The sequence below is a fragment of the Saccopteryx leptura genome, chromosome 3 (assembly GCF_036850995.1).
Source record: "Saccopteryx leptura isolate mSacLep1 chromosome 3, mSacLep1_pri_phased_curated, whole genome shotgun sequence".
In the NCBI taxonomy this organism is placed as follows: domain Eukaryota; kingdom Metazoa; phylum Chordata; class Mammalia; order Chiroptera; family Emballonuridae; genus Saccopteryx; species Saccopteryx leptura.
Window position 1 is genome coordinate 255,038,190 of NC_089505.1, and position 26,655 is coordinate 255,064,844.

Below are 26,655 nucleotides of genomic sequence, written 5' to 3' on the forward strand. Positions count from 1 at the left end.
TTCTTGAAATAGCTGAAATTACATTTTCATATTCAATCAAGATCACATTTTTATTTTAAGAGCAAATATAAGGGACTTTAACATAGAAAATGTACATATATATCCAATGCCATAAATTGTAAGCTGCTACTATAAAAATTATATTAATTTTGAAGTCAGTCACTTAAAACTTTTTAAGTTATTTTATGTATTTCAGAAAATTGTCTTCAGATATTAGTAGCTGAGACTAAAACTACTCTCTGTAGGCTGTAATGCTCAAGTTTCAGAACCTTGTAAAGATCAGCAAAAAGTTAGATGCTTCTTTTGAAGAGAAGCTTGTTTTTATCTCTTTGATTATTCCAAATGAGGATATTTTGCTGACTAATTTTCATGCATACTACATTATGATGAACAGGGCAAAGAAATAACATTAAGAGAAACATGAGCTTGCTGGGTCTCTTAATGGACCAAAAGGGTTGGTAAAGTACCTTTTTTCATAAGTCAAATAAATATCTGTTATTTCTGAGTTACTAATTAAAAAATTAAAAAAACTGGTGATAAGAGGTTCCAGAGAATTAGTAATAAGATACTAGAAAAAGCAGAAGTTCATCTTTCAGAATATTGAGAGATGAAGCAGAGATCATGTTATGTGGTATCAGGAAGTTGGGTTCCAGAGCCTCCAGACATGGTTCGACTCCTGGATCCACCACTTGAGAACTGTATAAACCGGGCAAGTTACTTCCTTCTCTGAGCCTCAGTTTCTTCACTAAAAATGTGGTTATTAATAGTCCCAGTTATCTCGTAAGGCTACTGTAGAAGGAAATAATGCATTTAAAACATTTTCCATAGAGCCAGACATATAAGTATGCAATAAATATCAACAGTGTCACCTTTAGAACTCAAAAATTTTATTTGTGGGACCAGTTCTCTGATTTAAAACTATGCTGTGCTCCTCAAATGATAAAGTAAAGAAACAGTCTGAGAAATATGCAGAAAAGTTATTCTTTTAATTCTTTTTTCCCCCAAGGTATATTTAATATTTTAAGTGGTCAGTTAGGTTTCTTGAAGTAGATAGCCTATAAAAAGCTGCTGAATTAGTATTTTTGGCCCAGGGACTTAAGGAAGTAATCATGATAATTTTTTATCAATGCTTACAAATTATAAAGTTGTAAGATGGAATTTTATTGTAATTCCCCACTATTGTTTTATATTCAAATTGTAAATAAAATATTGGCACTTTCTTTCTTAAAAAACAAATTATGAGTTTAAGATACTACATTCTATAGTAATAAAGCTTGATAATCATCAAATGAAAACAGATTAGAAATAGAAAATAAGTAGCATTTATTATAGTAACATTATTTGCAGCATGTGAGTAAAAGGGCCCATCAACATTTTTATTCTAAACTCCCCTTTTTAAGGGTTACAACATTGCTGCTAAAGGATCCATTAATGCGGTACTTAATGCCAGCTTAGAATGCACATGTGTTTCTAATAAGTGTTCATTTCCCAAAGAAGTAACCACTACAAACTTTATGTGCTAGAAATGTAAAAATTCATCCTCTGCAACAATCACCAAACCAAAACTCAAAAACAACGTAATAACAAAAAAATTTAAAAGCTGATGAAAAAAAATTTCCTAGTATTTGCATAAGGATTTTACAGATCCCAAAGTGGAATGGCAGAAAACACACACACACATATATATACAATAATGCTATTTAGTATTCTATCACTGATTTAGGATTACTCAATTTCAGAAATAAAAATCCCTACAGCTGCTCAGTTTCTGCCACTGATGTTCCCCCAAAGAGATGTTGGGATCTCTTGAGCCCTTCCTTCTCCACTGCCCTTTCATCCCTGGCACATCCCCATCTTGTTGCTGAATAACTGAGGCTCTGTCTTACATTCCTTTGCTCCTTTCTTGCTAGAGTCTTCTCTGAAATACCAGAAGAAATGCCCAGCAGTCTAGGTCACCATCCAGATTCCACCTACCTCCTTCTCAGCATGCTAGAGAGCTTCAATGTCCAAGGGTCTGGTGCTAAAAACCCAGAGCTGTTCAAGCTCTGGAAACCAATGACGCAAATATAGGACAACTTTTCATATTATTTTATTATTTATTTATTTATTTATTTATTTATTTATATTTATTTATTTGAGAAACAGACAAGAAGGGAGAGAGATGAGAAGCATAAACTTGTAGTTGTGGCACTTTAGTTGTTCACAGATTGCTTCTCAGACATGACTTGACCAGGGGTTCCAGTCAAGCCAGTGACCCCTTGCTTAAGCCAGTGACCTTGGGCTTGAGCCAGCGACCTTGGGCTTCAAGCCAGCAAACTTGGGGCTCAAGGCAGCAACCATGGAATCATGTTGATGATCCCATGCTCAAGCTGGCGATCAAGCGCTCAAACCAGATGAGCCCACGCTTAAGCTAGCGATATCAGAGTTTTGAACCTGGGATCACTGTGTCCCAGGTCAACGTTCTACTCACTGTGCCACCACTGGTCAGTATGGTTATATATTAAATAAATAGTTTTTCTAGTAGGTTTGTTGGGGCTGTGGATGCTTTCAACAGTGCTTCCTTTGGAAAATATATTCTCAAGTCCACAAAACACCTTCTAAATATATTTTACAACCCATTTAAAATTGAGTCTAGTTCTCAAAAAGTTAAATAGAGAATTACCATATGACCCAGCAATTCCAACTCTAGGTATATATCCCAAAGAACTAAAAACAGAGATTCAAAGAGATGTTTGTACACAAATTTTGATAGTAGCCAAAAGGTGAAAATACAACTGTATTTTCTTTAATTTTATTTATTATTAATTTTTAGAGAGGAGAGAGAGAGGGAGAGAGAGAAAGGGGGAGGAGCTGGAAGCATCAACTCCCATATGTGCCTTGACCAGGCAAGCCCAGGGTTTCGAACCGGCGACCTCAGCATTTCCAGGTCGATGCTTTATCCACTGCGCCACCACAGGTCAGGCACAACTGTATTTTCAATGGATAAATTGAACTGTACCTCAATGGATAAATACATAAAGAAATAAAATGTGGTATATTACACTGCTCACAAAAATTAGGGGATCAAAAATATGCAGATACTCCAGTATTTACAGCCTTTTGTATAGTGCATTTTCACCAATGAAATAAAAGTTGGTTTTGCATCTCATCTGCATAATCAGCTTTCTTTGACTTGCCATTTGCTTTTCTGATGTTCTTGTTTAAAAAAAAAATCAAGGCCCTGGCCAGTTGGCTCAGTGGTAGAGCGTCGGCCTGGCATGCAGAGGTCCCGGGTTCGATTCCCAGCCAGGGCACACAGGAGAAGCGCCCATCTGCTTCTCCACCCCTCCCCCTCTCCTTCCTCTCTGTCTCTCTCTCTTCCCCTCCTGCAGCCGAGGCTCCATTGGAGCAAGGATGGCCCGGGCGCTGGGGATGGCTCCTTGGCCTCTGCCCCAGGTGCTGGAGTGGCTCTGGTCGCAACAGAGCGATGCCCCGGATGGGCAGAGCATCGCCCCCTGGTGGGCAGAGCGTCGCCCCTGGAGGGCGTGCCGGGTGGATCCCGGTCGGGCGCATGCGGGAGTCTGTCTGACTGTCTCTCCCCGTTTCCAGCTTCAGAAAAATACAAAAAAAAATCAAATACTTTTTTTTATCACTTCATATTCATTTTGAAATATCCCCTAATTTTTGTGAGTAGTATATTTAACCATAAAGAAATAAATGGTACATGAGGAGGGGAGGCAGTGAGATCCACCCAGCAAGCCCACTAGGGAGCAAACTCTGCCCATCTGGGCATAGCTCTGTTGCTCAGTAACTGAGCTCTTCTTAGTGCCTGAGGCGGAGGCTGTGGAGCCATCCTCAGTGCCTGGGGCCAACTCACTCCAACTGAGCCATGGCTGCAGGAGGAGAGGGAGGGAGGGAGAGAGGGAGAGGGAGAGGGAGAGGGAGAGGGAGAGGGAGAGGGAGAGGGAGAGGGAGAGGGAGAGGGAGAGGGAGAGGGAGAGGGAGAGAGAGAGAGAAGCAAGAAGCAAGATGGGGAGGGATGGAGAAGTAGATGGGCGCTTCTCCTGTGTGCCCTGACTGGCAAGCGAACCCAGGACATCCACACACCAGGCCAATGCTCTAACACTGAACCAAAGTACATGTTATATAACATGAATGAATCTCAAAAATATGTTAAGTGAAAGAAGCCAGATATAAAAGGACAACTACTGTTAGATTCTACTTATGAGTTTCTGTTTAGGGTGATAAACTCTGGAAATAGTGGTGGTGAGTGTTTAACAGTATGAATATGCTAAATGCTACTGATTTGTATGTTTTAATTTATGATATGTGAACTTCAAATCAATAAAATATTGTATATAGTCAGTCTATAAAGTATATTTGTTCTGTAAAGAAAATATGGTGGGAAAGAGGAATGATTCAAGAGCTAGAAAACTTAAAAACTCAGGTTCAAGCCCTAATTCAAACATTACTAATTAGTCTGTCTTAAAGATTTATTGATTTTACAGAGAGAAGGAGGAGGAGAGTGAGAAGTATCACTTACAGTTGCTCCACTTTAGTTGTTCATTGGCTGCTTGTTGTATATGCCCTGACTGGGAAAGCCCAGGGTTTCAACCCTGTGATCTCAGCGTTCCAGGTCGACGCTTTATCCACTGTGCCACCACAGGTCAGCCTAATTAGTCCGTCTTAAATGAGTTAGTTTCCCCATCTGAGCTTTAGTTTATGTAAAGACTATGGATACCATTGGCTCTATTTAATTCTAAGATCAAGATTCAGAAAGTACACTAAAAACACTAACGTATCAGAGAAAAGATACTAACTACCATAATGAATGAAAAGTTGGAACTATTAGAATCCCCCAAAAGAAAAGAATGAATATATACTTTCCAATTCTAATATATTATTTCTTACTTCAGTTATTAGGTAGGCTTTAGGCAACCATAAAGTTATTAGGTATCTTAGGAAACCATAATTTGGGCTGAAGGAGGTTCAAGACAGTGTGATTCTTAGAGCTTATTAAGTTGAAGAACAAAGTCAATTTTAGCCTGAATCTGCAGTAGCAAACCCAAGTATAGATCACCTTCTCTTCTGCACAGTAAGGAATACAAAGCCCTGAAAGGATTTAGTATCAATCTGTACTCCACACCTTTCAGACGATAAATGATCTGTAGTTGTAATAGAGCCATTTCAAAGCATCACTGGTAATATGTGGAATGGGAAGGAGAACTTGAGTCTCTTTGGCTGGAATTCTCAATAAATCAGGCCTCAAGTGTGAATGAAGGGAAGGAAAGAATTTCTAGCTTTTTTTCTAGTGGCACAAGGGTTCTTGTAGTAACATCTATTTTATCCAATACAAAAAGAAAAGGTGGTTCTTAAAAGAATTTTAAAAATTTAGTCTCCTTAAAATATTTAATGGCAATAATTTTAAAATGTATTGCAGAAATTGTACTTCCTAGTTACATTTTGGGGTGGGGGGTGAAAGAGAGAGAGACAGAGGGGACAGATAGGGACAGACAGGAAGAGAGAGAAAAAGAATCAATTCTTCATTGCAGCTCCTTAGTTGTTCATTGTTTGCTTTCTCATATGTGCCTTGATTGGGGGGCTACAGCAGAGCCAGTGACCCCTTGCTCAAGCCAGCGTCCTTGGGCTCAAGCCAGCAACCTTTTGAGCTCAAGCCAGCAACCATGGGGTCATGTCTATGATCCCACGCTCAAGCCAGCAACAACCCCATGCTCAAAATGGTGAGTGTGTGCTCAAACTGGTGAGCATGCTCTCAAGCCAGAGACCATGCGCTTTTGAACCTGGGTCCTCTGCATCCCAGCCAATGCTCTATCCACTGTGCCACTGCCTGGTCAAGCCCTAGTTTACATTTTTATATAGCTAACATAACCAATATTTTCAAAGTCCCTTAGAAATAAAAAAAAGGCCCTGGCCGGTTGGCTCAGTGGTAGAGCGTCGGCCTGGCGTGCGGGGGACCTGGGTTCGATTCCCGGCCAGGGCACATAGGAGAAGCACCCATTTGCTTCTCCACCCCCCCCCCCCTCCTTCCTCTCTGTCTCTCTCTTCCCCTCCTGCAGCCAAGGCTCCATTGGAGCAAGGATGGCCCGGGCGCTGGGGATGGCTCCTTGGCCTCTGCCCCAGGCGCTGGAGTGGCTCTGGTCACAGCAGAGCGACGCCCCGGAGGGGCAGAGCATCGCCCCCTGGTGGGCAGAGCATCGCCCCTGGTGGGCGTGCCGGGTGGGTCCGGTCGGGCGCATGCGGGAGTCTGTCTGACTGTCTCTCCCCGTTTCCAGCTTCAGAAAAAAAAAAAAGTAAATATGAAACAATACATTGGTTTAGGGATATCTATTGAATCCAAACAAATGCTATGTATAAGATTGAGCATACAGGTAACGTGTTAGGTCAATGATAAATGTGTTCTAGGTAACTGGTGTAGAAGGAAGGATCCTGTATGATAGGCTTCTGGTGACTGAAATTCTAGTCCAAGGTTGGCCATTTACTGATCTATGTGACTTTGAGCTTTTCTTGAGCCTTTGTCTCCTCTATACAATGAAAGGGTTAGGTAAATTTTTCAAACATTTTTAAAAGTTTCTTTAGGTTTTAAATTTTAAGTAGTAGAACCTTTTCTTTAATAAACTCTTCCAAGAATCTTGCTATTTCAAATAAATAAACTCAGAGCTATTCTGTTTAAAGTAAGGTGAGAAATCTAGACACCTGTCTGCTTTCTGCTCCCTTATAGTCCTGGCAGTACTCAGGTGCCTCAGAAGAAGCTTTAGGGCTTCACAGAACATAATTTGAAACCCAATGGGCCAGATAAAGCCCAAAGTCTTTCTAATTTAGGTATTTTTGAAATGTCCCATAAATAGATATGTATACACATACCTTTTTTCTTTTGAGAAGTTCTTTAATTATGTTCTTGGGAAATGAAGAAAACTTTCAGGAAAGCTTTCCAATCCTAATCTACGACTAATTTATTAATCTAATTTACTGTTTTATTAATCTATTTTAACATTGCCATAAAATTGATTAATTTGATTAAAGAAATAGATTTTCTACTTTTATATTTTGATGTTTTCTTTAATATAATTTACTTTAATTTGGTGTAATTTGAATTTATTTCTCCTTTCTACCCCTTTTGTAGGAGCAACATTTGAGAGAGATATGTGTGTGTGTGTGTGTGTGTGTGTGTGTGTAAACACACATACTGTTTTTTTCCCCAATAGCTTACTGTGCATTTAGAGCTATTCAATCACTATTGGCAATCAGTATTAAATGCCAATCTACCCTCTGGTTAGGAGCTAACTTGCTGCTCTAACCTATTTTCACAAACCTTCCTATATACCTTAATCCTTTCAAATGCAACTGTGACACAAAGTATTACAGACTTTTAAAAATCTGTTCTCTTGAAAAAAAAATTTGTGGAGCATCAGTAACCAGATAGTATTCTCAAATTTCAGTGATCTAGTCCACGGAGCCTTCTCCTCTGCACAGTGCTCTGTTTCATGCAGTACATGGCTTTAGCTGGCCAAATCTTTTTTTTTCCCAATGAATCAGTAGAACAGTGAAGATCTCACTTTTTTTTAAAGCAGTGGCATATCAATGAGGCACAGATGTGTATTCCAACTCTGCATGGATGAGCACACTGTTCAATAGTGCTGGCTCACACGGTATCAGGGCGAGTTATCACTTCCCATGAAGGCACTCTTATCACCAGGGCCCAGAGAGGTGGCTGCAAATCTCAGCCTTTTTATTTTCAAGGCAGTTCTGCTGAACATTCAGGCTTCAAAGATTCACACTTCCAAAACTCTATAAGAGTTTGTGAACGCTCAATTTGCCAAAACTGTTTACAGTGTAATTGGGCACCGTACCTGTGTCCATGAGATAGCGAAGGCGCTTCTCCACCAGCGCGGCACGGGTGTCAATTTGCTTCTGCTCATTCTCTAGTGCTGCCAATTCTCCTACAACATACTGACTGGTGTCTTTGAATCCTTTCTGTTAACGAGAACAAACAGGAAGAAAAAAAAATCACTTGTAAGTTGCATTTTTCCTTTCTACAAACACTTAGTAAAGCACTTACCTAGAGACCAAATATACCCTTAGTATCACCCTTAGTACCAAAAAGCAACTCCCTGTGATTCAAAGCATTTTCATATGTATTATGTATAGCAAAACTTTTATGAATAGAGAAAATATCAACCATTTAGTAATATAATTTCACAGCCAGATTTGCCAGATTTATGAAGTTTACACTAAGAAAAGAAATCTTTACAGTTGAGTCAGAGTTATTTAAGCATGGACAAGGACAGAAGACAATTTTCCCCCTGGTGACTGTCAAAACAAACACCAGTGACACCTTTAATTCAAAATCAAAATATACAAAACTGACTTTTACTAGAGAATTGTTTCTTAAAGTAGCTATCCTGAAAAATCAGACAAATTTGCTCTTACAAAAAATATAAAATTAAAGAGACATTCTTGTTTTCATAGTGATTATATTATTTAAAATGCTTTTAAAAATGATAAAAGAGAAGTTTCTGATATCTTCAGTGTTCCCTCCAGCTGGCTCTTATACTTTAACATGTCTTTCCATTAATGCATTACTAAGTATTGTAGCTGTGAATTCTAACTTGACAGGTGGTTTCAAACCTTGCTACGCATAGAATCTAATGCAACTAGTACACTGACTTCGTTAATTTTCCATTTAACCAAATTTAGATTTCACCTTGAAATTTTACATTTTACAACCATCAGTGTTAAAAAAATTATTCTTAGAAGTATCATTTTAGCAGTTCTATTATATAGTGCCAGTAGTCTAAATTCTTATTTTCATATTATAAATTTAAATCATTAGGGAGCAGGGTTATTATCTATGGTATAGTTACAAATGGGTTAATTATAGCTCCCTCTGGAATACCTGTTTACCTTGTGACATTTCTAGGGCTATGTTTCCTAAGTAGCTGAGAAACACTGAAGAACTGCGTAAGTGATTACTCTCACTACCACCACCACTACCAGCAGCACTAAAAACATTATTTATTCAGAGAAATAAATGTGAACAATCCTCTGCTGATAAATCTCTTCCCTACCTAAAAGCATATTAATATCTAAGAAGCCATGAGGAATTATCTTTCAGTACTCCTTAAACAAAAAACAAAAATCAAGAAGTATGTTATTAATGAGCGTATTTTGAATTCTCATGTCTAGCCATATGTATAACTTACATAGCTTTAGAACTAGTAAATAACTGGTACTAACATGTTAACTCAATTTATATCCATTTATTGATAAATTGAGTATGGTAGCTGACAAACTTAAAATTGAAATGCTTTAAGAAATTATAAAACTGGTAATTTCTCAGGATAGTGTAATCAAATGTTACTGTATTTTTTAAAGATTCATACAAATAGATATTATTCTATCTCAGTATGAAATATAACAGAAGAAACGCTAACGGTAACTTTGAAATCTGGAATAATCTAGTGAATGGCTTTTGTACCTATCTGCCAGAAAGCAGAGCATTTTCAAAAAGAATTTTTCCCACTCCCATCCAGAGGATCAAAACCACCACAGTAGCTTGCAAAGACAATAGAAGTAACAAAGATATAAGAAAGCAGAAGTGGTAAAGTGGTAAGCAACACATAAAACTTCACTGCTTTTATGGATTAATTCAGTTAAAAACAGTAACAAAGTTTATAATCAGATTTCTTTAGTGTGAGTATACAGTATCCTCACTTATTCTGTAACTTAAAAATTATATGGAATATCTCATCAGAATATTTCAGGCAGCTATTCTATGTACTGGGGTCTTAGTATAGCTTAAAAATAAGAAGTTTTTTGGGCCCTAAAATGTGGTTTGTAACTCTGGGTGAACTTACAACTATATTAGAATCCAGCAAAGACTATTTTAACAGTAAAAACAATAAAAATATTTACACCAACTGTAGGTAATAAAAAAGTAGCACCATTAAAGACAGCTATGCTTCCAGACAAAAATTCAAGTTAAAACTTGTTCTTCCTGCTTCTGTCCCCCAGCTGTCCATCAAAAGCAGCTTTCTCCCTGCGGTCTATCAAATATTTCCCTCACAAATCAATTTTACACATGATCAGCCCATACCCCTACTGAGCTGAACCTCCCCGTTAATTAAGTGAAGAAATTACCATATATATTATATTAATGCAAACATCATTCAGCTAGTAATTCACGGCTGATCTGGATAATGGAAAGGTTGAACACCCATTAACCCAAGCCAACAAAATGGGTTGGCTGAGAAATTCTAGCAGGTCTCATGTGACTTTTCCCTCTAACTGCAGCTCTGTGGTATCTGCTATTGTAATAATTAAAATCCTCCCGGTAGATCAATACTGGAATCTCTTTATGGGAAGTGCCCTGATGGAAATGTCTCAAGGAAGCTGGGGCTGTGGAACTCTGAAAAATTCATTTTTTTTATCTGTCAATTATCACCACACTGCAGACTAATTCAACAGTGCACCCCTCTCACTCTGCTTTGAATGCACTGGAGATTGACATCTTAAAAAACCTAACATCTCATTTTAACAAATAAAGGCACTATTTCCACATACAGTTTGGAATTATCAGCAATCATGAAACCACACAAAAAATTAATATACATTAAGCACTTCATCTTCTGATGGCTTCCTCTGAGTTTCAGTTATCGCTGCCTTCTCCTCATTTCCTTTCTTTGTATCTTCTTGTATTGATCTCTGCCTTTTCATATCTTAAAAAAAAGAAAAGACATGTAAAATTATTATAAAGCTTGATATTTGTGTATTGAAATGTGAATTTATATTATCAGCTTTATAATACACATACACAGTTAAATACTGTTAAATTATAAGGTAGGAAAACATCTTAAGAAGTGTACCTACCTGGTCTAGTCTCAACATATTGACTGAAAGACTGAAGTTGAGTTTTTCTGACTGTAGAATCTTTGCTGAACACAACAGGATTTCTAAATCGTTCTGTTGCTTTTTGTAATCGCTCAGTCCGGAGATCTTCTGTGTCACTCTAAAATGAAAACAAACATGGTAACAGTCCTGATACTATAAACATGAAATTGCACATTAGTAAAACAAAGTTTATTAATTTAAGATAATGCCAATTTAGAAACTTTTTGAAAGAAAAGAGATTTTAAAGAGCTCTAAATAGCTCAACTGCAAGTTCTGTTACCCGTCATCAAAAACTATGGGAGCCGTGGTTTAAATGAAGAATCACTCTTGCTAACTTTGGTTCATCAAACACTATGAACCTCTGTGTTTTCTCCAGATGATATGTATAATTTAAAAGCCATGTTGCCTCTGTCTATCCCTCCCCCACCGTTATTCTGCCCCATAGGTTTGTACAGCCCCACACACTTGTATGACAAGAACTAGTTTCTAATTTTATGCCCATTGAGATAAACTACTAATGCTGGATGAAGGTTAAAAGGTAGGATTATAATACTACCCCACTGAACTGCATTTCATCAGCTATAACTTTCCAAAGCCAGATTTGTAAGTAAGCCCTTTACAGCTAAGGAAACTAAAATTATCTTTTCTAGAGCTTCCTATGTTAATACTGGTAACAAATTCAAATGTTTCTATCAACAAGAAATATCCCAGAAGACTGAACCACTGCAGTGTGTGGAAGCCGCAGATACCGAGGTGCTGTGTACCAAACAAATATTTCATTTTATACCTAATCTTTTATTATTTTTATTAAGTGTTTTGAAAGTAAATAGGGAAAGGCTAAGATGCATGACTAATAGCTAAGCCTGCTGAATGCTGAAACTGGTTATCAAAAGCAACCAAGACTTTGCCCTTCCTCTGCATTGAGACAATCGGTAATGAGGGAGTCCTCCAATGGCCTATTCTCTAGCCTCAAGGAGGCCTGGGATACAGAATCCTCAAGGGAAGGTAACAGTTTATCCTTTTCCACAAACACAGAATGCCTCATTTATAAACGTGTAAACTGCATTTTATTAAAAAAAAAATAAAACCCCAAATCAATGCTGAAAGCTTCAAGAGAACAGATGGACTCTATATGTTCTTTATAAGCACCATTTAAAAAATCTTAACTAAAAAGATCCATACAAAGACAAGCTGTTTTAAGCACATCTTTTGTTGAAATAACTTTAAAAATAATTACAACAATAGCTTTTTGGAAAGCAAGACCAATTTAATCTACTTAAATAATTAAAACTTAAGAATGAAAATATCTCTATTTATTTTTAAAAGTTATATATTTATTAGTATCATGCTTATAGTATGCTAGTATGTAGCTAGAATAGAAACTATTTTGGCTTTAATTTGTTTGTTTGTTTGTTTGTTTAGAAAAGTGTGCATTCTGCTGTTACCATAATAACTGCCCAAAAGTCTACATCTCAAGTCTTTACCAAAATAAACAAACTAAATTTTTTGAGGCCTGGCAACATGCTAAAATATTGGTGCGATTAGCCAGCAAATCCCATCTTAAGAAACCTTTTTATGACTGGGGACTTCTGCCACTTTACAAATGTATTCCTCTAAACCCACTAATTCAGTTAGCCTTTTCAATCCATTGTATTATTCTTAGGCCAGCTTCATTCTGCATTAAATCCACTGCAGAAAGCTAAATTGAATGCAAAAAATCAGACCTGATCCAGGCTTCCTTTTGTTCAAAGATAGAGACCAAAAGTCTTCTGGTTCTGCCACACACTTTCATCACCAATTTATAGAAACCGACATTATAAGGAAAAAGCAATGAAAGTCATTGTTTTGGGACTTCAAAGCATCTCTGTGTTAGGGGAAGGAAATCCTTTCAGTCAGCAGGGCAGTCCCCATAGTTCGCAGGTAGGTGAAAAGTTATACAGGACTGGAAGTACCCTAAAGCTAGAAAAATATTAATGATACAGTGCAAGGAAGGTTGGGTAGGTTTGAATGGGGATAATATAAATGGGCCAAATAATAATAATAACCATAATTACAATAATGTGGCATTTTGGCTAAAAATATTTTAAAAAGGTAAAATTTGTATGGACACAAAACATGCAATTCATAACAATTTATATTTTATCACATACCATGTTCAGGTATTAATTAACATTAGTTTTAGTTCATTTAAACAGTGCAAAGGTTGAGGATGATAGAAAAATATGCTAGAATTTTCTTAGCAAAATTCTTCTTAGAAAAATATAACTACCTATAGAAGTCAGGAATAGTTTCTACTTTTACCAACATATCAACTTAAAATAGTAGTTTCTCTGAAAAAAAGTAGATGAATGTTGATTACTATATTGATATTTAATTTATTGGCTATTTAACAAGAAGTTTTATATCATAATCTTAATGTGAAGAATTTGGTAAGAAACATTATAGGATTATAAAGTGCTGGTAGAAATGAGAATACACAGATACCAATTCAAGTATTTTAAAAAGTAAGATTTACCTTAATGTCTTGCTCTGAGCTCTCCGTTACAGCTTTCTGAGAAGTACTGGACAGTGAATTTGCCACATGTGGTTGAACTTCTAGGAGCTTCTTCAGCTTCAAGTCCACCAACTTGGTGTTTTGTTCTGTTAAATATGCAAACAATATAAATTACTGAGCCAGATCCATTTAGATCTATAGGCTATTATTTTAGAAAACATCATAAAAATATCACTATATTAAAAAAAAGCCAAGGGTATTAGGGTTTTGTAATAACACATCAGTCCAGACATATTACAGAACTCCATATGTACTATATATACTATTGTATAATTGAGTAGTCATTACATATATTGACTATATTCTTTTTTTATTACATATATTGAGTATATTCTTTTTTTATTTATAATTGATAAAAAGAATTGTATAAGTTTAAAGTGTACAGCCCTGGCCGGTTGGCTCAGTGGTAGAGCGTCGGCCTAGCGTGCGGAGGACCCGGGTTCGATTCCCGGCCAGGGCACACAGGAAAAGCGCCCATTTGCTTCTCCACCCCTCCGCCGCGCTTTCCTCTCTGTCTCTCTCTTCCCCTCCCGCAGCCAAGGCTCCATTGGAGCAAAGATGGCCCGGGCGCTGGGGATGGCTCTGTGGCCTCTGCCCCAGGCGCTAGAGTGGCTCTGGTCGCAACATGGCGACGCCCAGGATGGGCAGAGCATCGCCCCCTGGTGGGCAGAGCGTCGCCCCTGGTGGGCGTGCCGGGTGGATCCCGGTCGGGCGCATGCGGGAGTCTGTCTGACTGTCTCTCCCTGTTTCCAGCTTCAGAAAAATGAAAGAAAAAATAAAAAATAAAAAAAAAATAAAGTGTACAATGTGTTGATTTGATACATTTATATAGTACAATATGATTACCACTGCAGCATTAGTTAATTCCACTATCACATCATATAATTATTTCTTTTTTATGGTAAGAACAGTTAAGATTTAGTCGCTTAGCATATATTGTTAGTGTATGTATATACACCCAAAAATCAGTCCCTTTAAAGAATACAGTCATTATATCTAAAGACCATTCAGTTATACTACAGTTAATAGTAGCTGTGCTTACCTGAAAACCTAAGTTTGTATTTGATGTACATATCTATATGAGTAACTACTTAGGTTATATATAATAAAACAAGCTATTATAAAGTAGATATTTTTAGAAAGTGACAAACTTGATTCTAAATTATATTTTAGAGTTTCAATTCTCTTAGTGTATTAAATTTATACATATATTATTAAAATAAGTTTAACAGGATTTCAGACAGTCATGTATTCACTATTAGAATCCAATGTTTATCTGTGCACATATATACCCAGTATTGAAACAGGGTATATGTTTACAAATACCTTCTAATTAGAGGGCAGAAATACAATAAAGACATTCAACTTTTGGAATGTATTAAATACAGATAGAAATTTAAAGTAAGTAAAATATGGCTGTAACTTTTAAAATAAATAATTTCAAATTATTTTCAGCAAGTATATTAATTTTTAGTAATAAAATAGTCCAGAGACAAATGGAAACAAATAATTCTACTTAAACACATTAAAAGCAACTCTTCTCTTTAATAATATGGTTGTAAAAGATATGGAAACCATTTGGTGAATATTTTTCATAAAGATTAATAGGTTTTCTAATTATAAGACTCTTAATAAATGCTATTATCATTACTTTCATGCAAATTGGTCAGTTTATATTGCCAGGCTTCTCTTTTAAACAATATCTGATGAACTATGGTCAAATCAAGATAAAGATTAAACAATTTATTATTAAAACATTATGACTTTTATATACATATTAAAAAAAATTGGGGGGGGATAAAAGCAAGGATAAAAATCATAATGTACACTACTTGCTTCCAGATTCCAGTTTGCATTCCAATTTCTTATTGCCATGAAATAAAATATAGTGTGATTTGGAAAGCCTGTCCTATGTACATGCCAACACTTATTGGCATTCTTGAGAGCTGTAAACAATATATTAGCTAACTTCAAAACAGGAAAACTGAGATGTGTTTTCTTTTTTGGCATAAAGTAGGAAAAGAGTTTTTAAAAAGGCCCAGAGTCAAGACTATTAGGTCTAAGAGTAACCAAACTTGAAAGTATGCCACAAAGTTGCTATGTCTAAAACTAGAAAATTCCCCTCACATTACTGAAGAAAGAGATAATTTTTTCTGTCTTCATAACCTATTGTAAAATGAGAAATTATGTCTCACTTATGGTCACTGATTTTATACTTCCATAAATTGAATCTTAAGGCTTTAATTTCGCACTATGGATGTACCTCACCAGTTGTCGTGTCTGATAAAGCCATTGGTGGTGATTGTGGTAAGAGGGTGGGTAAGCAGCAACAAAAATATTTTCAAAAAGAAAAATCAAATTTATCTAAGTTCTATGATATTTTAAATAGAAAGAAATAAAAGATAGTCCTAATTTTGGGTTAAACATTTAAATTTTTTCCTTAAATATTAGCATTCCCCTATTCTTCCATAATTATAAATACAGGACCTCTACCTAGCAGAGTATAATTTAATAGTGGACCATAAAGGAGCTACTGACAAAAGGGCATGGGTTTTATTGGGTGCTTCCTATGGTTAAAAAGACCCTGGGTGATGGTTTTCTGTAGAAATAATAGCATGATTTCAAATAGAGGAAGAAATGAAGCAGGTTAGCATTTCAGGGGCATGTCAGTGCTAGGCAGAAGACTTGCTCTCATTCCCTCCCTTTAGCTTTTTATAGGAAAAAGATATATATTAAGGACTTTAGTCCCTTACTTTTAAGTCTAAAAAGATCACTAAATACTTTTTATTGCTATAATTCAATTCAATAAATATTTATGGAGCCCCTCTGGTATACAAAGGTTTGTATTGCTACTTACTGCTGACTTATAAAGCAAATGCCCATGAAACACTCATCTATTAAACCACAAGAAAGTATCTTTATATTAAAAAAATAACTTTGAAGGTCAATTACCAATGTGACTGATATAACATTTATGGATATACACAATTAATTCATAGCAGTCTATATAAGCAGTTTTCAATGTGTCTTACTATAATCAGGTAAGTATATATAAATTAATTAGTAGTAATATTTAAAGCACAAAATTTGTAAATAATATTACAACTAAAACAACTCTTATGTAAATCATAAAATTTGATTTATATATGAAGTATTCCATAGGTACTACACTATACCTTATATCACATCAAAATATATATTTAGGCAAAGAATGAAGCCAATTATTGAATGCCTACAAATTGTATCATATAATGTAAAATATAAAAGTGAATCTTAGTAATAAGAGAACACAAACTACAATTTGCTATTCAAATTTTATTGCTAATTTAAACTAAATCTATAACAAAATAATAACAAAATTGATAAAAGGTGAATTTAGCTAAATGATTTATGAGAACATAGATGTAACAAAACTAAAAAAAGAACACCACCATTGATGAGGTAATAAAAATATAATGATAAAGTTTGCCATGCAGCAGGACACAAAATATTTATAATTTGAAATTACCGGGAGTATCAAGGTCATTTTCTAAGTTAGTAAGTTCCTCTCCACCTCCTACAACAAAGCCATCAGGAATCTCCTCGTTAGTATCTATCTCAATATTATCATTTTCATCTGTAGGAACATGTAGCAATAATGTTAGTATATTGTACATTATTTGTTTTATATTGTTTGTCCCAAACACTAAAGAAAAACCAGTATTTTAATGAGTTATTCAAATTCAAGTCTGACACAGATCAGCAAGTTAAAAAATCAGTTTTAAGTCACTCTCTCACTATTGGATTAACATTTATATTTTATATTCATATGTCAAAGATGAATTGTTACACCAAAGCAGATGGCAAAGGTTTTGACTATTTGATACATGCTGTCTCTGAATCACTGAGCTCACTGAGTTCCTATATTTTAAAAGGTACTCTATTGGTGATCTCTAATAACAGCATACAAAAATAAAGTTGGTTTGATAACAATGTCATTAAATAATATTTCTATATTTCACATTTTTATCATTTATTAGATATAAATATACAAAGAAATTTTATTCTTTAAAAACTCGTAGCTATATTTAAATCATTTGTATAAAGAAGAATGCTTTTGTGCTATGAAATGTTATCATAAAAACATTATTAATAAATTAAAAGGCAAGATTGAGACTGGAATGGACAGTACCTTTATGTAAAAGAAAGTTCAGAAACAAAACAGTACACCTTGGGAGAGTTAAAACTGGATAAAACTGTTATTATTCCAAATTAAATGCATGAGAATGAGGAAGTCTTACACGATTTTTTAATACTTAGTAAAATGTTTTAGGTCACAACTAATTAATGGAGTCTTTCTTTACATTAAAGATTTCTATTATATATTTTTCCCTTTCTAAATCCTACTGATAAAACTGGTTAAGTAATATTGATATTTATACATTTTAAAAGGCATAGCAATAATTTGATTTGCATATTAGAGGTTAATCTTAAATTCTGCCATTGATAGGTAGTGTAACCTTTTGAAGAAATATCTATCTAGCCCTAGGAGTTGAAGAATATTCCTATCACTCTACAGCTTTTTTTTTTTTTTTTTTTGTATTTTTCTGAAGTGAGAAGCTGGGGGGGGGGAGGCAGACAGACTCCTGCAAGCGCCCAATCGGGATCCAACCGCATGTCCACCAGGGGGCGATGCTTGGCCCCTCTGGGGCGTTGCTCCACTTCAATTGGAGCCATTCTAGAGCCTGAGAAGAAGGCCACAGAGCTATCCTCAGTGCTTGGGCCAACTTTGCTCCAATGGACCCTTGGCTGTGGGAGGGGAAGAGTGAGATAGAGAGAAAGGAGAGGAAAGAGTGGAGAAGCAGATGGATGCTTCTCCTATGTGCCCTGGCCAGGAATCCAACCCGGGACTTTCACATGCTGGGCTGACACTCTACCACTGAGCCAACCGGCCAGGGCCTCTACAGCTTATTTTTTAATTGGACAACTTAAATTTATCCTTTTCCCTGTATACCTTTGTGTTTGATTTTGGGTTTCACAAGTAAATAGTTACTACAAGCATTAATATTAATGATAATAATTAACATTTATTGAAGACTTCTCATGTACTGTCTAAGCCAGGGGTCGGGAACCTATGGCTTGCGAGCCAGATGTGGCTCTTTTGATGGCTGCACCTGGCTCACAGACAAATCTTTAATAAAAAAATGTTAAAAATATAAAACATTCTCATGTATTACAATCCATTCATTTCCTACCGCTCATGTTCACGGTTGCGGGTGGCTGGAGCCAATCTCACCTGTCCTCTGGACAACACCAAATTTTTATTGGTAATGCGTAAAGTACACGGGTCGTTGTATGGCTCTAATGGAATTACATTTTAAAATATGTGGCATTCATGGCTCTCGCAGCCAAAAAGGTTCCCGATTCCTGGTCTAAGCCATTTAGAACACAACAAAGAAATAAAGATTGAGAAATGCCCCCCCCCCCCCGAAAACATCGCTAAATGCTTTTAAGACACTAAGGCATTATACTTGGCTACATTATTTAAGTACAATTAGTTGAGAGATCTTTTCTAATCAACTTAGCACAACTATTTGACTACTTTCATAAAAGTTAGCATCTTCATTAATGTACCTCAAAAATTCCTCTCTAAATAATTTTGTAATAAACATAAGTGAATTAATAAATATTTTCTGAATGCTAAATAATGGTTCAGAACACTTCCTCATATTACTGTGTTGGAAATAGTTTACTATGAATAGTTTTTAGAGGGCAGTACTTTGTTGCTGCCAATCAGTTTCTATTTATTATTACTGACCATAATTAATCTAGAATAAAAGCATAATATTCAACATTCCTTTATTCAAGAAACTTTTACTGTATACAGTATCTGCAATTTATAACACACTATTAGATGTTAAGCAGATACCAAATTGTACTCCCCCTTAAATGTCTTCAAGTCAAGTCACTATAATACCATACAGGACAGGTACGTGTTATGGGGTAAAAGTTACATACAAAGACAATTCAAAAATGAAAAGATTACTCTTTGTCAACAGTACCAGGAATTGTTTTGTGAAAGAATTAACCTTTATATTGGGTCTTAAGAAATGTGCAAGATTTTAAAAACAGTCGATATAGGAGAGGTACTTTTAAAAAATTAACATTTTTTCGAAACTGTGTTTCATGAAACAACCAAAACTCCTGCTAGTGTAGCTAATAAATGGTATGATATATTTATTAAAAAATAAAATAAAATCAAAAGTACAGTTGAGAGGAGGGCATTACAGGCAGCAGAAAAGGGTAGGTTATATTCAAAGAATGGTGCATAAAACAGTAATAAAAGCACTGAAGCTTATGTCTTTTATAAAGTAGAGTAGCTTCAATACTATTTCTAGAATATCATTCTTGCTTACAATCTGATATGCCTTCTTATGTGAAAGAAAAAGTAGACTAGAAAACTGCACATGGATGTATTATCCATGTGACATCATCCTTCAAGCAAGATTGCTGACCTACATGTTGGAAGAAGCACAGAAATGCTGGAGGCAGGAAATCCAGGCTGGGAACTGTCACAACCCCCAGGCAAGCAGTATGGAAAGCAGAGCCTAACCTAAAGAATTGGGAAGTGGATATGACATGACTTGAAAATTGACTGGATAGTAGTAGGTGGTTGGAGGAGGGATACTGAGGACAGGAAGGTTGAGGCACATGTCAATACTGACTCTCCAGCCTGAGTGACTAGAAAGATAGCATTGCTATGAAAAGGAACAGTTAAATCTAGTAATGTGGTAGAATATGGGTATTTGCAGGTTCTGGAAAATTGCACCTCCTTTCTTTACTCACTTATACACAGTGCTGCGTTCCTGTTTGATGTTAAACAGATACCATCCATTTTATTTCCCAGCTAAATGAAATCTCTATCTACACTACCATTCACCAGTAATGCTGAGTGGGTTACTCAATGTTTATATATGTATTGCTAACCTTAGATAAAAGGATTATTATTTGGGAGAGCAAGAGTAAAAATTGATCTCCTATAAAGCTCAGATCTTCTTAAGAATGGATTTCCATTTTCTTTCCATTTACTGACTTCAGATTTACAATAAACTCTTGACTTCTTTTCAACAATTAATGTTATACATTTCTTAACACCTGAGGAAATACTCTAAATGCATTCTACCAGAATTAAAATGCAGGTGTATCTCTGTGTGTTAAAGACACTATACACTATATATATATACCTATACTGATATATATAGCTATACCTATACTGATATTGATATCTTTATCTTTATGGCTAACCACTGAAAACCCATAGGTGAGTATGGCAGAAAGTAAATTAGAGACCCATTAACAATGGAAACTGATTTGTAAGTATGGCACGTAGAATGTATGCAGGACAAGGTAAAAGGAGTTTGGCCATGCATTAGAATGAAACAATGCATTCCAGTTGACACTGCACAGCAAAATGGGGATCCCACTGGTGTGATTAATAACCCAGCAATAAGGACAGTCTCGTAACACTTCTGTTTATACATAAATTAAATGGAAAACCAGGAGCTCTGGTGAGAGTAAAAAAAGAATATCTGTATTGTTAAAAAAGAAACTAAGGGTATCATTAAAAACATATTCAGAAAAAAATTTCAGAAAACATTTAGAAAAGAGTTTCTCATTTGTATCATGAATTTTAAATTCTCTAGTCCCTATAAAATTCCTAACTTTTAAAGTTATCCTATAGAAATAAAACATGCTTTTAAAAAACAATACAAATATATTATTAATAGAAGCTAAAAATAAAAATCACTGAAGGCCTGTTAAGATTTTATTTTGGTTCAACAAAGTTAGATAAATCTATCTGCCATAACTGAAAAAAAAGTAATGCAGGCACACAAACATTCTCATGGACAAAATAAAAAGAAAATACTTTCTTTATTCATTGAACTATAAAACCAAAGTACACTACTTTATCTAAATCAAAGGGAGGCAAAAATGTCAGTTTAAAAGTTAATTGACGTTAACTTAATATAAATCTAAGTGATGAGCTACAGAGTAAATACATATATAAAAACATACAAAATATAGATAATATAGCATATAATATACAATAAATATATGTTATATCATCTTAAAACAAAATAGACACCTCCTTGTAAGTGCCTATGGACTATTAACAAAAATTTAACATTTTGTCAAAATAAAACATGAACCCTCAAAGCAGAAATTCAGGCCATATTCTCTGACTACAATATCACTTATCTAAAAATGAAAATACCAAACATTGTCCTCAAACACCTGTACTTTGCCAAGTAAGAGCAATACAATAAAATGAACCCACAGTTTCATTACATAGATTGAGAATTTTAAAGATGTGGTTGTTAAAGGTCTATTAACTTCAAAATGATGCAGGAAAACCCTGTAGTATACCCCAGTTCCACCTGGTTCTCCCGTAAGTCTGATCATTGTCCAAACGAGGCCAAGTAAAAACTTAACTGTAGACCCTTGGACAGGTGAGATTTATGTTATTTCAAAAGTATTAGGCGCCTGGCCTGCGGTGGCGCAGTGGATAAAGCATCGACCTGGAATGCTGAAGTCACCAGTTTGAAACCCTGGGCTTGCCTGGTCAAGGCACATATGAGAAGCAACTACTATGAGTTGACTCTTCCTGCTTCTCCTCTCTTTCCTTCTGTCTCTCCCTCTCTTTCCTCTCTCTAAAAATCAATAAATTAAAAAAAAAGTATTAGGCTACTTCTGGTTGCAATGGGATATAAGTGGGTTGCTTGAATCCATGGCTATATATGACCTAAAATACCTTGTATGTATTTTCTGTGGACTCCATGAAGGTAAAGACACCTTGCCTTAAACTTAAGTTTCCTTTCTTCACAGAGCCTGGTTGCTGCTTGAGAATGGCGCAATGAGTCTGAGTAACAGTCAATGAGTCTGAGTAACAATCATGTTCAACACATTCCTCAGGCTATGCTTTCAGTTTATTATTTCAGCTCTTGACTACTCCCCTCATCTTTTTTTGTTCTGGATCACTGCTTCCAAAATCTTCCTACCCTAATCCTCCATCTAGGTTGGTCCCTACTTATTTTCTTTCCTCTTTTAACACTACTTCTTATTCAGGCCTGATGATTCCCACCAGACATAGGAACAGTGAACACTAACTTGTTAATTCTTTCTCCTGACTTAATCTCATAGAATCATTTTTACTTAGGAATTAGACTCTTCTGAATCCAAATAAATTTTAATTTGCTATGCAAGGGTCAACAAACTATAGTATATGGGCAAAATCCAGCCCACCACTTTTTTGGGGTTAATAGGCATACCCACTAATTTACATATTGTTCAAGGCTGCTTTCTGACTATAAGAGCAGAGTTGAATAGTTAAGACAGAGACCATATGGTATGCAAAGGCTAAAGTATTTATTCTGGCCCTTTCAGGAAGTTTGCTGAGTCCTGTCCTAGTACAGTGGCTGGCAATGCTAATGGATAAATGTGTCTTTATACAAACAATTGAACTTCTGGAAGTAAATTTACCCTCTCCTCTGTCCTAAAGGTCTGTTCCCCCAACTCTTGACCCTAGTAACTTTAGCTTAGACATTGAGGACAGACCAGACCCAGTCTGATCCATATGCCTTTGTATATACAGGCCAATATACACCTGGGAGGTCAGGAATAGGCCTGCTCCACTTGTTTGAGGCTCACATATCAGATGAACCTACTATCTGATATGCGGCTGCTTTCAACATCCACAGTATGGTGTGTCCTATGGGAAAAATGGACCCTGGTCACACAGAGTCTGGATTCCTCAAGTAGGTTCTTATAAGTCACCTGTTCAACCTTGTCCTATCTTCATTTCACCTGGCTCTCCCTGTTCTAGTCTGTACTTCTTTGTTAGCTCTGTAGATCCAATCCTTACTTGTTCTTTACTTTGTTGACTGTTGAATGATGCCAAAATACTTTCCTTAGTTACCAGTAGGGAAGATACCCATTTTGGGGGTTGTAACACTGATGATGTCTCTCTACTTAGTCATGTCCTGACTTAGCCTTACTTTGGGTTAGATTATAGAGATGAGGCCAATTATGTAGTTGACTCATCCCACACCATCAATCAAAATCTTTAATTCATAGCCTTCTCAGAGTTTACAACTCATTTAACATTGTTACTTGCTCACTGCTGGGGAAAAAATTTTAAAAGAGACACTAGATGCCTCTCTATGCTAGTAATACAGTTCTCCTATGATGCTACAAGTAGGTAAGGTGAGTAGCTTCAGAACAGTCTATCTGGGGGAACAAGAATATCAGTGTTTTTCTACCATTCTGAGATATAAAGAAGCAAAAAATTTTAAGATACTTAAAATACCTGGAATTTTTATAACATCAAAGAAACATCTTGTTATTAATAATAAATAAAAGCAAATTATAGCATTATACAAATACAGCTGTGAGTAGTTACTGATGTTATTGAAAACTTTAGTAGAGAGTATAGAAATTGCAATAAAGTTTCTGAATGATAGGAGCTGAAAAGATGAAGAATTCAACTAAGATGCAAACATTATGAGAAAACCAGAGGGGCAGATACACAGCTGTTTGGGAAAGCAGCTTTAAAATTTATGGGATGAAAGGTTATATGCTATAGGCACCAACTGGAATTTTATACAACAGTAAGCTTCTAATGTAAGGGATCAATCAAAAATAACAGCAGTACATTTCAGTTTACTTTGAAGAAACATATCATTGAACTAGAAATAGCTTACCTTAAAAAAATTGTAGAAAAAAAAGATAGCTTACCTTTGTTTTCGTTCTAAGATCTTATTTATGAGTCCTCACTTGCCTATTCTTTACAGTGATCTTAGCATTCTAAAACTAACTCAAGACAAGTACCTGACATGTTTTGGTAGTTAAACAGGTTATACATCCTTAAAAAAACAAAACAACCCACAGGCCTCTTGAATATACTACTCTTAAATAAAAATCTAGAAAGTTCCAAGTTAAAGATGCCCAAATTGAGCATTGAGGGTCAATTAAAATCCTCTTTAATTATATATATATAGTCCTTGTCTCAATATCAACAAGCTTAGACTGTTAATGACAATTTCTGCAGATACTGAAGACCCTCTTAGGAAAAGGAAACTAAGATAAAATAGATATGGGACTTAAAATTATTACATGTCTGGCTATACCAGAACATTGTTAAAGCCACTTTTTAAAGGTCTGGTTCAAAGTGAAAATCTTTCATGCTGAAGCTCCCCACTAACAAGTCTTGTGATCTAGATGTTGAGAACTTGATTGCATTTTACTCACTCCTAATACTATTAATGAGGCATCATGTGGAACCACAAACCAAAGTCTGAGTTTTTTCCTAAAGCATATCCGAAGAAATACTCCTTGAGTTAAAAATTAAGCCAAAAAGTTGATTTGAGAAACAGCAACAGTTACCTACTAATTCATTATGCTTCCTTTAGATTTTTTGCAATATATCAATAGGTTAGAAACTTTAAGTATTTGATGCAACATTTTGAAGTAAGAATAAAGAGTCCCAAAAGGTCTACTGTGGATTTCTGGGTAGTCCGTAGAATATGATACAAGATTCTTTAACTCACCTCCAGATGCCTTTGACCTTTCTTTCAACTTTTCTGTAGCCATTTCACCATAGCTGGGAAGTTCTGACATCTTCACTCCAGATCGAGCTTCTGCTATTAGCTGACGAGCTCTCTCTCTCAGCTGCCGACGTCGCTCTTCATCTTGCTGCTAAGATATATTGAACAGTTGCCAACTCAGTAATTGACAGAAATGCAATTTCATTTTCAATCTGATCATCATGATAGTAACTGGTTTACAGCATGGTGCTTGGCCCACATTATAAATAGAATGCTCTATATCAGTTGGATGTCACACCATTTTTAAAAGACATTCTAGAACCAGATTTAAAAAAAAACATTTACAAAATTACTTGTATTAAAATGTCTGTTAAAAATTCAAACTAGCCTCTAAGGAATGTTTGGCAATATATACTTACTGAGAAAAAAGCAGAAACTATTATTAATAAAATAATCAGGCTTATAGAAAAAGTCATAATACTGAAAACAGAATTTCAATTAATACCTTATTTTTAAGAATAGAATTTAACTTGTTATTTTTCAAGAAAGGCATAGAGCACTGACTAAAAGATATCTTTGATGGCAAAAAATGCTGCTACATCCTGTTGATCAAATATAGGAAATGGTCTTTTAGAGGAACTGGAGTAGGAATGGGAATGGGAATAGTATGTTAGTTACACAAGTTATTAATTGTTGGTAGTTTTAAAATTAGAATTGAGAAACTGATGCACTATCCCCATTCCTCCTCTTTCTCCCACCCCAGACACACACTGAGAAGAAAAAGTAAAATCTAATGTGGTTTTTGATATTTAAGTAACCAAAAATTATAGAGAATTAAATAACTAAAATAGTTTTTGCCTACTAAAAAGGGTTATTATGAATCACACATAATTAATGTAAAATTGCTTTGCAAACTCTAAAGTATAAAAAAATAAGGCATTATTATAACAAAATAAAGCCTGAAATAATCTGGCCCTAACATTTTTGCAATATTACCCTTCCTTAACCTCTCCCAGCCTCCATTAAACCTCACAACTATTTATACAGAATTGCTTGTATCATGTGGTTTCATGGATTTGAATATGTCATTTCTTCTTCCAGGAATGTTCTTTCATCTTATTTAACTTCTACTCATTCTTCAGGGTTCAATTTAAATTCACTAAACTTCCCCGATTATTCTTCCCTCCTCCCCCACTGGTGAAATAAAGTACTGTGTGTATAGGTGCGTGTGTGTGTGTGTGTGTGTGTGTGTGTGTGTGTGTGTGTTTTAAAATAATACTTGTCAAGTTATACTGAAACCCTGTATAAAGCCTCCTTCTTGGTAGAACTTAGCTACTTGAAGGTAGGAGATATAAGTGATTTATCATTGTACCTTTGGTCCTTAACACACCTTGGTACTTGGAACTTGCTATAGAAATTTCAAGCATGAAAATTTATAATTCATCCTCTCAAAAGCTTATGAGAAATATAAAAATAACCACAATAAGGGGATCTGATAAAAATGAAGCCAAAGCTCAGAAGAAGGAACATTTAAGCTGAGGAACAAAGAGAAGGCATCATGACATCATGGTTTTTTGAGTTGGACTTGCAGAATGAGAAGGACTTGGAATGGGTACAGATGGGAGTCAGTAG

At 35.6% G+C, this 26,655-nt stretch overlaps 1 protein-coding gene across 7 annotated transcripts in view; it reads right to left on the bottom strand.

The window, feature by feature from the left end:
* Positions 1-26,655, bottom strand: part of EHBP1 (EH domain binding protein 1) — a 571,353-nt gene that overhangs the window by 41,898 nt on the left and 502,800 nt on the right. For 5 of the 7 annotated variants that reach the window (XM_066378173.1, XM_066378175.1, XM_066378171.1 and 2 more), the window contains 6 exons: positions 25,027-25,174; positions 16,950-17,057; positions 13,403-13,527; positions 10,867-11,005; positions 10,609-10,715; positions 7,848-7,971 (listed from right to left, as the gene is read on the bottom strand). In XM_066378173.1, coding sequence (XP_066234270.1) covers positions 7,848-7,971; positions 10,609-10,715; positions 10,867-11,005; positions 13,403-13,527; positions 16,950-17,057; positions 25,027-25,174 — 751 coding nt within the window. The remainder of the gene's footprint in view (positions 1-7,847; positions 7,972-10,608; positions 10,716-10,866; positions 11,006-13,402; positions 13,528-16,949; positions 17,058-25,026; positions 25,175-26,655) is intronic. The other 2 variants (XM_066378178.1, XM_066378177.1) reach the window with 1 other exon arrangement.